The sequence below is a fragment of the Tachypleus tridentatus genome, chromosome 12 (genome assembly GCF_004210375.1).
Source record: "Tachypleus tridentatus isolate NWPU-2018 chromosome 12, ASM421037v1, whole genome shotgun sequence".
Lineage (NCBI taxonomy): Eukaryota > Metazoa > Arthropoda > Merostomata > Xiphosura > Limulidae > Tachypleus > Tachypleus tridentatus.
The window spans coordinates 84,121,716-84,134,221 of record NC_134836.1 but is presented as its reverse complement, the minus strand read 5'-3'; the positions used below and the strand labels follow the sequence as shown (position 1 = coordinate 84,134,221).

At 31.4% G+C, this 12,506-nt stretch overlaps 1 protein-coding gene across 1 annotated transcript in view; it reads left to right on the top strand.

Annotated features, from left to right (window-relative positions):
* The first annotated feature begins 9,647 nt into the window (after nucleotides 1–9,647).
* Nucleotides 9,648–12,506, top strand: part of LOC143233846 (secretin receptor-like) — a 45,312-nt gene continuing 42,453 nt past the window's right edge. Inside the window, exon 1 of the mRNA XM_076470621.1 lies at nucleotides 9,648–10,007. Within this exon, the coding sequence (XP_076326736.1) occupies nucleotides 9,893–10,007 (115 nt within the window). The 5' untranslated portion in view covers nucleotides 9,648–9,892. The remainder of the gene's footprint in view (nucleotides 10,008–12,506) is intronic.

The window sequence follows — 12,506 nt, the reverse complement described above, 5'->3', positions numbered from 1 at the left end:
ACCAGGAGCAGTTGTGTTTTTTTTTGTTATTGAATTTCGCACAAAGCTACTCGAGGGCTATCTGTGCTAGCCGTCCCTAATTTAGCAGTGTAAGACTAGAGGGAAGGCAGTTAGTCATCACCACCCACCGCCAACTCTTGGGCTACTTTTTTACCAACGAATAGTGGGATTGACCGTCACATTATAACGTCCACACGGCTGAAAGAACAAGCATGTTTGGCGCGACGGGGATGCCAACCCGCGACCTTCAGATTACGAGTCGCACGCCTTAACACGCTTGGCCATGCCGGGCCCTAGGAGCAGATTGTCTTGAGGATAGACTAGTAATTGCACCTTTCAGGTCAGCTTCTAGCCAATGAAATTCAGCTTCTCTACTTTTACACAAGTATAGGAATCAACAACGTATGTGTACATAAACACAAGTGTATCGTCAGTATTGCTGTGCAGGCTTAAATTTCTAGTTTCTTGAAACTATTAAAACGCAGTATGTCTGAAAAGACATATAAATAGTGATCGAGAAACCTGGAGATAATAAAGAGCAACTGCATTATAAATAGTAAAGCATGACCATTGCACTCGTTTTTGAAGCCACACTTTAACCCTTAGTTACTTCAAATGCGCTATCCGATGAACATTTCTGGTACCATTATGTTACCATTTTTTGATGACGTCATACACCCAAAGGAAAAGTTACTGCAATCGATGATTAATGTTTATCAAACACATAAACAAAATTAAGATGATATCTCTTCCTTTGTTTGGGCTTTTAAACGATCGTGTTATACATACGTGTACATACTGAAACTCTATCCGGCATCTTGCTTGAACAACAGCCAGCAACAAGCTACTTTCTCTTAAACCTGATTACAATTTTCTGGCTGAGTGGACTGTCTGAGTAATATAGGATTCACTCGGGTTTGGCTGTCCACTACAGTATAAAAGATTTCCCTTAATTAAACCTAGATATGCTTCAAGCATCGTACAACACGTACTATACTGACATAATTCCACGTATATAGCAGATTAATTGGTATTAATATCAAATTGAAACTAGGAGCAGGTTGTCTTGAGGATAGACTAGTAATTGCATCTTTCAGGTCAGCTTCTAACCAATTAAATCCAGCTTCTCTACTTCTACACAAATTATATAATTTTTTTCGCTATCTACATAATTAACTTACTTTTAAACTTTATATATCCATGTAAAGTCGTGTAGGATAATTAAGTTTACTTATTTTGCCACACTTCCCGAGTTTATTAACTCTCACGTTAAGGATTTAAGAGTGTACATCTAGAACAAAATATTATATTTTATCGTAAAATATGTTTTCAGCAATTCATGCATAAATGGTGACTTTGGTCATAATAAGTTCATCCATACTAGTGAGCTGCTGAATCCTATATTTAAACCTGTGATTTTGTATGACAAAGTATAAGTTTCCCAACAATTAAACAGATTACGCACTTGGTAACATTAAAATGGTCAGATGACACAAGAAGCTGTCTTTTGGTGGACTATATTTTTATCTTTCTTGATAGGTGTTGAAAAACGTTAATAAATTGAAACATAAGATGGAACAGAAGGTGTAAATGTTCGAGTCCTCCGCATCGCACAATCGGACAGTAAAATAAACTATTAGAATTACACGTTCTTTAAAATAGTTTGATCTTTCACTTCTGATGCATGGTGGGTCAGCGGTAGGTTTGTGGACTTTCAACGCTAAAATACGGGATTTGATTCCCTAAAGTGAACGGAGAGCAGATAGATTACTGTGTAGCTTTGTACAAAGATAGGAAGCAACAGTTGCTGACGTCATTATGTGGATTGCATTCTTATTCCCCGAGAGTTACTGGTTAATTTATCTTACGTTTGATTCTTCCGACTGTTCATTTAGTTATTTAGTCATCTTTCGCTTTATAGACTTGTCCAACACATGGATTAATCCAAAATATCAAATAGGCGAGACTGTATGGTTAAATTGTTCTTCAGTCAATTGACTATAAGAGTTAGGACTACAACATATTTCAAATATATTATTTATTGTAACAGTGCGATCTCTCTCAACACATGTCGAGGAATTGGCATACAAGGAGTCTGAGGAAGTACCATAAATATTTTAAGGACTTTGGGCGAAGCTACTTGTTGATCAATTCTTGATTTCTATAATTTATTTTGAAATATGTTTCATTTTATTCATTTTAGTAATACACATACGTTACGTACATCAGAACTTGCAGATATCTTTTATTGATTAAGTGGATCAATTAGCCAAGAAACATTTTAATTTAATTCTACCACAATGCATTTTTGCTATGTCTAATGAGTTAAGCTTTAGTAAAGGAACTTTTGTGCTTTGACCTGCTAAGCTATAATAACTTCTACCTATGTGTCAGAATTTTGTCTGTGACTGATAATTTGTATTTGTCGGTAAGGTATGCTTTTGCATTCATGTATCAAGTGTGATGGAATTACTATTATATATCTATTTTAACATCGTTTAAGTTGAATTTATATTTAGAAAACTACATAGCTTATACTGTTAAGTCTGTTCGAAATTCCTACCTATTCACTACAGTAGTACAACATTCTCGAATATAGGAATCAACAACGTATGTGTACGCAAGCAGTGAGCACAAGTGTATCGTCAGTATTGCCGTGTAGGCTTAAATTTCTAGAAATTCTCCTCAATGTAACCAACAAGACAGTATATATTACTGATTTCCTATAGTTGATATACTCGAAACCAACTAAGCTATAACTGTAATTAACACTTATTAATCAGGAACTTCAGATATCTGACCACTTAACTTCAGCGAATTCACATCGGACGTTAGTATTTTTATGAAGACGTTGGTTGTATACCTTCAACGGTGGATAACTCGATTTCTAATTAGAGAGTGACCAGCGAAGAATAAAGAGCTAGCTAGTTCCCTGTTAAGTGAATTGCATCTACTCAAGATTAATTCAATCATCGTGATATCAAGAAAGTTCCAGACCAGATAAAATATTCAGTATTGTTTGTAAGTTTGTAAAACTTTTGTACATAAATCATTATTTGTAATTACCATTATTGTAAATTGTGTTATTTTTGGTATATTAAAATATATTTGTATTACGAACTGTGAGTATCAATTTTGTTGGAAAATATCATAAACTGGATACGTATCAACTTTTAATTAACTTTTAAATCTTAATTACAAGTTAACTCAGTTTCAGGCTATTTGAAACTGCAATAAGTGTCACAAGCTAGAATCACTTTTTCATATCAACTTTTCTTTCTGAAACCAACGCTCCAACATATGCTAGTGTTCTATAGTATATTTGACCTTTACTGAACTACTGAATTTTATATCTAAGCCTGTGATTTTATATGACAAAGGATAGAGTTGTTAACTTTATCCTATAATTAAACAGATTACTTAGTAACCTTACTGTTACTAAGAGTTCATATCATTATAAATAGTCAGTATAACAATTAACTATATAACTTCAGCGGGAGATAACTGGCTATTGTTCGTTTATGCTATCATTTAAGTTTCAGGTGTCAATATCATTATGAAATTTTATTAAACTATGAATTAAGTGAAACTTCTTCACCTAATTAACATTTAAATTTTTTAATCACTGTTTCAACGGTAAACAGGAGGTATTTTGTTACGATAAATTACCTATTTGAAGCTAAATATTGTTAGATAAGCAGGTAAATACTTTAGAAATCTCGTATTGTCTAATGGTACATCTATTAAAGCTGAAGAGACAGGAGTTCAACTTAACGTACAGTCACAAAAGTTCTCTTTCTCTTCAGCTATGAAGTAATTTGAACACAACACCTGAACACTTGTAGCATTTTTTTACAAATTCTAGGAAAAGGTGTGCTGTGTTTTGGAAATATTTTCATCTCTCATGAGCTCTCGGCATTTTAATTCCCGGGAACAATTCAATAGGTATATTGAAGACAGGTTTAACGTTTGTTTTAGCGTTCTTTAAGTTAATTTGATTGAATTCAGTGTCACATTGAGTTGAGATTAGACTAAGTTTTCTTACTTTTATAGCTGTACAATATATCTATTTTATAAAGTGCATGTTAATTCCTAGGACCTATTTGATGAAACTCTCCTGTCCTCTCGTGCTCAGCTTCTGAAAAACAGCAAAACTTTAACGTTACTTTATTTACATATGCAAATAATTCAATCATAATCGTAAACTAAAGTAATAGAATACTGTCAAATGTGAGTTTTAAAAATATTTGATGTCATTTAATATAAAATAAAATACTTTCTATTAAAAGGAATGTATATAATGCAAAGTGGTTATTATAATTACATGTTGATTTTCTTAATAAATATATATGCATTTCTTTGCACTAGTTAAAAGAGTAACACTACAGTTTTTAAATTCAAGTTGTTACTTTTATGTACGTGAATTTATAACACATTTTAATATCCATTTATTTTTGTAAAATCATGCAATCCAGTCGTCTTTAGCCTATAGTCTCTAAGGAAAATAAGTGCTTTAAGCTGGAAACCACAAAATTAATTGCACTTGAAATACCAACAAAACAATATTCGAACTCTTACTAAAAACTCACATTTTATCAATGAAGTTTATAAAAATTTTTGGCTTCCGTGGGTTGTTTAGTGGGTTTTTTTCACCATTCTCGAGCGACACCATTGGTTTGCAATTTATCGTCATATGTCTTTTTTTATTAGATTCTACCATAATTGTGGATTTTTTTATCATATTTAAAGCTTCTGAGTTTTTAAAGGTCACATATTTCAAATGTCTTTTGCAGTAAATCATATTTTGTAACTGCATGATCGTGATGAACACGCAACAACGTTTTTGCTGATATTGGTTTTGACGTAGATCATTTGTCTTTCGCTTGACCTGAGTTTGTTTTGTTTTTGAATTCCGTGCAAAGCTACTCGAGGGTTATCTGCGCCAGCCGTCCCTAATTTAGCAGTGTAAGTCTAGAGGGAAGGCAGCTAGTCATCACCACCCACCACCAACTCTTGGGCTACTCTTTTACCAACGAATAATGGGATTGACCGTTATATTATAACGCCCCCACGGCTGAAAGAGCGAGCATGTTTGGTGCGACCGGGATTCGAACCCGCGACCCTCGGATTACGAGTCGAACGCCTTAACGCGCTTGGCCAAGCCGGGCCCTGACCTGAGTTTAGTAAACACCTTGAGTGGCACAGTATTTCTCCTCCATGTTAATGAAATAGTTCTCTCTCTTTTCTGTTCTGAAATTTTTTTTCTTGTAGAATATTTGATTCATGTTAATATACAAAATACTTATCTAACGGTGATATATATATACAGAGTATCTTCATTCTTATAGTGACAAGTATAGAAAATTTTCACACCTACAGTGCAAGGTGTAGAATATCTCCATTCTAACAATCACAGTTACAGACAATTTTTACTTTGAGAGTATCAGATATGGAGTCTGTTTTTTTTAAGTGGCAAACCGATAATTTTCATTGTGACGGTGACAGTTATAAGGTATTTACTATTATTAAACTCACACTGATAATTTTTATTCTGACGGTAAAAGTGGTTAGGGAGCTCTACTCATAATCTGAGGGTTGTGGATTAAAATTTTCATTGCACCGAATAGGCTTGCTCTTTCTGTCGTATGGGCGTTATGATGTTACGGATAATCCCACTATTCGTTAGTAAAAAACTAGACCAAGAGTTGGCGGTGATGGTGATGACTAGCAGCCCTCCCTCTAGTCTTACACTGGTAAATTAGGGACAGCTCGCATAGATAACTCTCGTGTTGCTTTGTGCGAAATTAAAAACAAACAAACCAATTAAAGCGGCACCGATAATTTTAATTGTGGCGGTAATAATTATATATAATTTCTACTCTCACTGTAAAACTAAGTAAAATCTCTAACGTTTAACGCAACAAAACTATATTAAATTAAATCTTTGAATCTCTAAAAGTCTTACAATCTCAAAACTTTAAACCAATTTTATTCTAAACTGAAACCTCTATTATAATCTGAATCAGAAATCTACCTAACACCTCACTCACATGATTCTTAGATACTTTTGTTCGAACACGCAATTCACTGCAAAAGAACTACGACTATCTTTTTTTTTTTTTTTTGGAACATCACAACTGAAATCACGGCTATCCTTCTACAAAGAAATCGTGCTTAATAACATGTGGCTGAAGTGAGGGAGAGTTCTTGTGCTTCATTTATACGACTCTGCATTCAAACTGAAATGTCCAAAACTTTGCGCATTAACAAACAGCATGACATAGGTAAGGCACCGCCCTGTACAGTTAAGTTCAAAATGGAAGAGATGATGGAAAGTCGATTTTTTAATATCAAAAATGATTTCTAAAGGTAGAATGTTACGATAGTTTTAATCATGATACGATTCAAAATTGAATTTTAAGATAGTGAATAAATAATGTCATTGATGATGGAAACGAGATGTTTCATGTAAACAATGCTACTGTATTTATCATGTTACAATAATTTCAAGGTTAATCCAAAGTAAAACTGTTAGATATGCCATTAACTACGCTATGAAATATGAAAATGGAAAGTATTGAAGTCTCATGCTGATACAGCGGTAAGTCTAAGAATTTACAATGCTTAAAACACACACACATAAATGCTGAATGTCGTGATAATAGTATTAGAGGTTTATTCTTAAATAAATAACATTTTTCTTGAATTTATAAGTTCATTACATTTTTATGTCTTAACTGCTGAAGTTAAAACGTTATTGTTTTACTGGTTGTATATATACTATCTAAAAACCAGAACTTTGAGATTGTGGGAGGTGTATGCTAAAGTTATTAAAGTGAAAAATATTTATATATAATTACATAAATTTGTATAGTATGATAAATAATGTTACAACTGAATTATAATGACGAATTTATAAATAGCTTATTATGGATTGACGTTGGGATTACCGCTGCATTTTCTTATGAGTTATAACGTTTAATATCATCCGTTAATGTGATAAAATTCTGTTTTGTATTTCAAAGAAAATCATCCGTTAATAAGAAAAGAAATAGTACTGCCATTTATTATTCGAATGATGATAGGAAGTTAAAATATGTTAGCTAGAACAAGTCATCATTAAGAATTACAAAAAAATCAATTATAAGAATCTTACAGATAACCGTAGATAATTTATGTAGATAGCACCCTTCACTTCATTAATAACAAAGGTAGACCAACAAACACCATGTTGCTTGATCTGGAAATAAATAAAATAGCTCTGAAAACGTCATTGGCGCCACCAATATGTAACGTAGGAGCGGGTGTGAGACAAAGTATACATATTTCCTTCGTATGTTAGAGTTATAAACTTCACTAAAGCAGATTACTTGCACACGATGAGTTATTTATAGCCTTTAATAACACAACGTTATTAAATTTGAACATGGAAAATCAAACTTCATAGGAAAGGTTAATATGAATTACGAGAAAGCTGTATTATTTAACCAGGAATTTAATGTATTTCAAACAGCTTACTATATGTAACAGTTGGACCGTCATTTCTTACTTTCATGGGTATTAATTATTATAAAGGCTGTTTTCAGTTAATGTGCGTAAGAGTGTAATGAGAAGCAGAGGGTAATTAATAAATTCCAAGTTAAGGGAGCGTATTCTGTAATTTACTGGTATATAAATTATGCGTAGAATTGTTTACCCAAGATTATGAATTCTTTCAAGCACTTCATTCGAGTATGCTGCAATTGAAGCAGTGAAGTTGAACGGAATATTTGATTTAAGTCATATTTCAAACTATAAATAAAGGTACATAAAAACCGATTCCATAATTCAAACTTTTTAAAATAAAATACATTTGACTGAGTTCACAGGAAACAGTTTTCTATTACTTTCAGTCACTAATCCAATTTTACTGGTGATGTTTCGTGAAATATACTAAATAGTTTTAGTTTTAAGATCTGTGCATCAACACGTCTCTTTATTTGTTTGGCTGAAAATAAATGTCAGTGAAAATCCTGACGAACCCGCTTTTCCGAGATGGTGAGTGGATTCTGCCATCTTTATATACTGTTCATCTTTCGAGTGAATGCTTCCTTGTTGTGCTCATTTATTTGAATCATATACAATAGCAGTGGGAACGCTTAAATGATCCTTACACTAAGGGTTTATTTTTTTCAGGATTTCACGCATAGCTACAGAGGTACTATCTTAGAACAACTCACCAATTTTTAAACTGGTAGACTACAAGAGAGAGCAGGTATACGACAGAATCCACTGCTATTTCTTGAGCTACTCTTGTCTGATCGAATGGTGGTATTTGACCATCACTCTTATAGCGTTGTGGTGGTGGAATGACAATAATTAGGAAATGTTTAGCGTTGTAAATCTTCCCGGGGGCTGCTTTGATACAACTTACGATTATGTGGCGTAATAAATAAAGTACAGAAAAGTTTGCTATTTCTAACTCTCACATATGTTTATTTTAAAATTAAGAACCAGTTAGACAAGTTATGAAGATAAAGTAAAACAAATAACTTACTTGAATCAATGTTTCCATAATATTGGAAAACTAAATTCACGTTTTGTACGCCATTTATTATTATTGTTACTAATTTAATACTTGATCGTGGTTTTAATTTAGTGAAATGAACATTCTTGTTCGGCAAAAAGTTTAAAGCTTATACACTGCACGTGCTGAATTTAGAATTTTAACATAAATGAATTAGAATAGCACTTAATAATCCTCGACTGGGGCGAAAGAAGATTGTTCAATATTCGAGAACCCCCAAGACTAATTATTATTATTATTTTTAAGATAAATAATGAATTTAATTGAAATACCTGCTATACTGTAGTATAGTCTAACCTAGATCGTAAACTGAAATAGATTTACCTCAGTGATTATAAAAACACGCGATTGACCAGTGTAGTGTATTCTTCAACTGACTGAGATAAATTGTTTGGATTTTTTTATAGAAAAAATGATTTTTATGTCTTTGATTCATACAAATCAGTACCGATTTTAATTCCCTAATGCATTACTTGCTGATCACATCCTTAAAGCGTATTATATTCTTACCAGTGAGACATTAACAGATCTGGTTGTACCATAATCTAACATAAAATCTGCTTTAGTTGAAACAGTATACGAACATTCTACAAATATGTAGGAAGGCTAGCTTCGTTCGCTTCTCGTTATTTGCGCCGTCTGTTATTTATTAAGCTAAGATTACTAATTGGATGAAATTCAATTCAGTTGCTGGATTTTCTGTATGACCAAACATTTTTGGTCTCCGTTTATAATCAATTGTAATTATACAGTAATATCTTTTATAATTTTTGTTGAGGATGACAAAATTTTGTACAGAATAAAACTTTTAAATATTTTTATTTGTTAAAAGATAAGAGACTAAATTTTTAGCTCCCTAATAGATGAGCTATAAATTAGCCGACTCCGCAGTATTGGTCGAGCTGGAAATAAATTTGTATACGAAGCACCACTAAAGTTCAGGATGCTATTGATCCAGAAAATTTTCGAAATTGCCATAGAGGGCACCACAGTTAGTTTTACTCGACTGATTTCACGAAACATTATAAAATGGTGTACATGAATACAAAAGACAGTTTTTAACTCGCCGGTGCGAATTTGAATCAGGTCTAACGAGTAAATGAATAATTTATCAGTCGTTAAATATTCATTTCCTTGAACATAAACTCGAATTATAAAGTGATATAACTATTCCGTTTTAAGTACATTAATAATTTCTTCAAATTTTTCCAGCAGTTTTAAAGTTATTATTTCTCAGAAAATTCAGTCTCAGAAGAATATTTCTTAACATTGTAGTTATGTTTGTATCATGTTTCATGTTAGCTTAGACATCACATTTGATTAAAGATGGATCTCCCTAAGGACAACCTGTACCAGGGCTATATGGATCAAAAAGCAACGCTACACAGTAAGAAAATACTTTGCGAGGAAACAATTGCCGAGAGCTTTCCACCAGATAACGGTAGGTCACATATACATTAAAATTATATAACCCTTATAAAGGACTTAAAGAGCATTTCAGTAAGATTAAGGGTCTCGAGCACGCAAGAACAACTCTTTTAAAAACACCCACATTATATAGATATAATACAAAGGATGTTCAATAAATTTCGCATATGGCACACATTGAGTAATAATCAAACAACGTAACATTTGAATCCTTTTTATTTACACTTCATAGTTTCAGATTTTGAGAACTAATATAATAGTTTCATGTCAGCATTTTATGATACGTTAAGATTAAAAGTTTGTAGTTAAACGCAAAGCTACAAAATGGGCTATCTGTGTCAGTTTGGATACATGACATGTCTTAATAAGAAGTTTTCCTTCGTCCTTGTGAAAAATACCTGTGATTTAAGAAGGATTAACAATATTTATATACAACCTGATTTTGTTAAAAAATTAACAGTACGAGAATTAACATTACATCACATAATAATCGTAAAAATAGCAAATAAACCTTATACTTTAAATGATGAAGAGTATATAGCCTGTGGAATTATGATTTATACTTATTGTGTTAACTGTAATTATCAGCTATATCATAACAATGGTCTGTTAAATTAATGCAATTAGTCTTATGATAAAGATAATTAAAAATTAACATAAGATATTTTGTGAAGACGACTGAAGTCCAAAGTTTAAGTTTTGAATATTTAACAGTCACAAGCTAGAAACATCTCTATAGGAATATTAAATCCAAATTAATTGTCTTACAAAAGTCTGAACTTTCAAGAAATGTTTTTTTTTTTTTTATATATATATCAAGAACGCGATATGACTCACCCAAGGAAAAGTAATCCCATTGGGGCAAAAGTTAAACTAATTCCAGGTAAAATGAAATTGAGCCAATCACAAATCCAAAGTAATTCGAAGTTAACACTAAAACCGGAAACCATGAAATTTCAAGTATTTTCACTCAAACAAGTAGAAACTCCCAATAAAAAAATATTAATAGACACTGCTAATTTGTAGCAAATACTGAAATTTTATAGTACGATCTATTTTATATTGTGTTCAATGATAGAATAGACTAAAATTAGTGTTTATTTAAATTAGGGTTATGGCAGTCTGGTTTGTAATGAAACAATCCAATGCCCTGTTTTACAAAATAAGGTATTACCACGTCACGGTAGGTATAATAGACAAGATAAGTGTGAAAATCCAGTGTTTAAGCTGACATGATACTTGGATGTAATACAAAGACTCTTCGACTCGGCATGGCTAGGTGGTTAAGGCGATCGCTCCTCCTCTGAGAGTTGCGGTTTCAAATACCAGTCGCACCACATATGCTCGCCCTTTCAGGCGTGAAATATTATAATGAGACGCTCAGTCCCACTATTAATTGGTAAAAGAGTGACCCAAAGGTTAGTTAACTTAGATAGCCTTCGTGTGTCTTTACGTAAAACTCAAGATACAAACAAAAACTCATCACGTACTGTTTTAATCACTCAACTGAACATTTTCCTAAATTTCTAGTTTTTCATTAGAATACAAGCTTCATTTAACTATACTGTTCTGAATCCACACATTATATTATCAGGGATCTATCTGATATATATATATATATATATATATATATATAAAGGTTTCGGGGTATGAAAATTGGGAACGTATTAAAATGTAGACAAACCTAAAAATGAAAAATGATAAAATAAATAAATATGTATACTAAATATCTATACTAAATGTGTATACCAAATATCTATACTAAATATCTATATTAAATATCTATACTAAATATCTATACTAAATATGTATACTAAATATCTATACTAAATGTGTATACTAAATATCTATGTTAAATATCTATACTAAATATGTATACTAAGTATCTATACTAAATGTGTATACTAAATATCTATATTAAATATCTATACTAAATATGTATACTAAATATCTATACTAAATGTGTATACTAAATATCTATACTAAATATGTATACTAAATATGTATACTAAATATCTATACTAAATGTGTATACTAAATATGTATACTAAATATGTATACTAAATATCTATGTTAAATATCTATACTAAATATGTATACTAAGTATCTATACTAAATGTGTATACTAAATATCTATATTAAATATGTATACTAAATATGTATACTAAATATCTATACTAAATGTGTATACTAAATATGTATACTAAATATCTATACTAAATATGTATACTAAATATCTATACTAAATGTGTATACTAAATATCTATACTAAATGTGTATGCTAAATATCTATACTAAATATGTATGCTAAATATCTATACTAAATATGTATACTAAATATCTATACTAAATATGTATACTAAATATCTATACTAAATGTGTATGCTAAATATCTATACTAAATGTGTATGCTAAATATCTATACTAAATATGTATACATCTGAAAGATGTTTAGAACAAAGCTAAAGTTTTGTGTATAAGAAAGAAAACTCGTTTATTTAAAATAAAAATA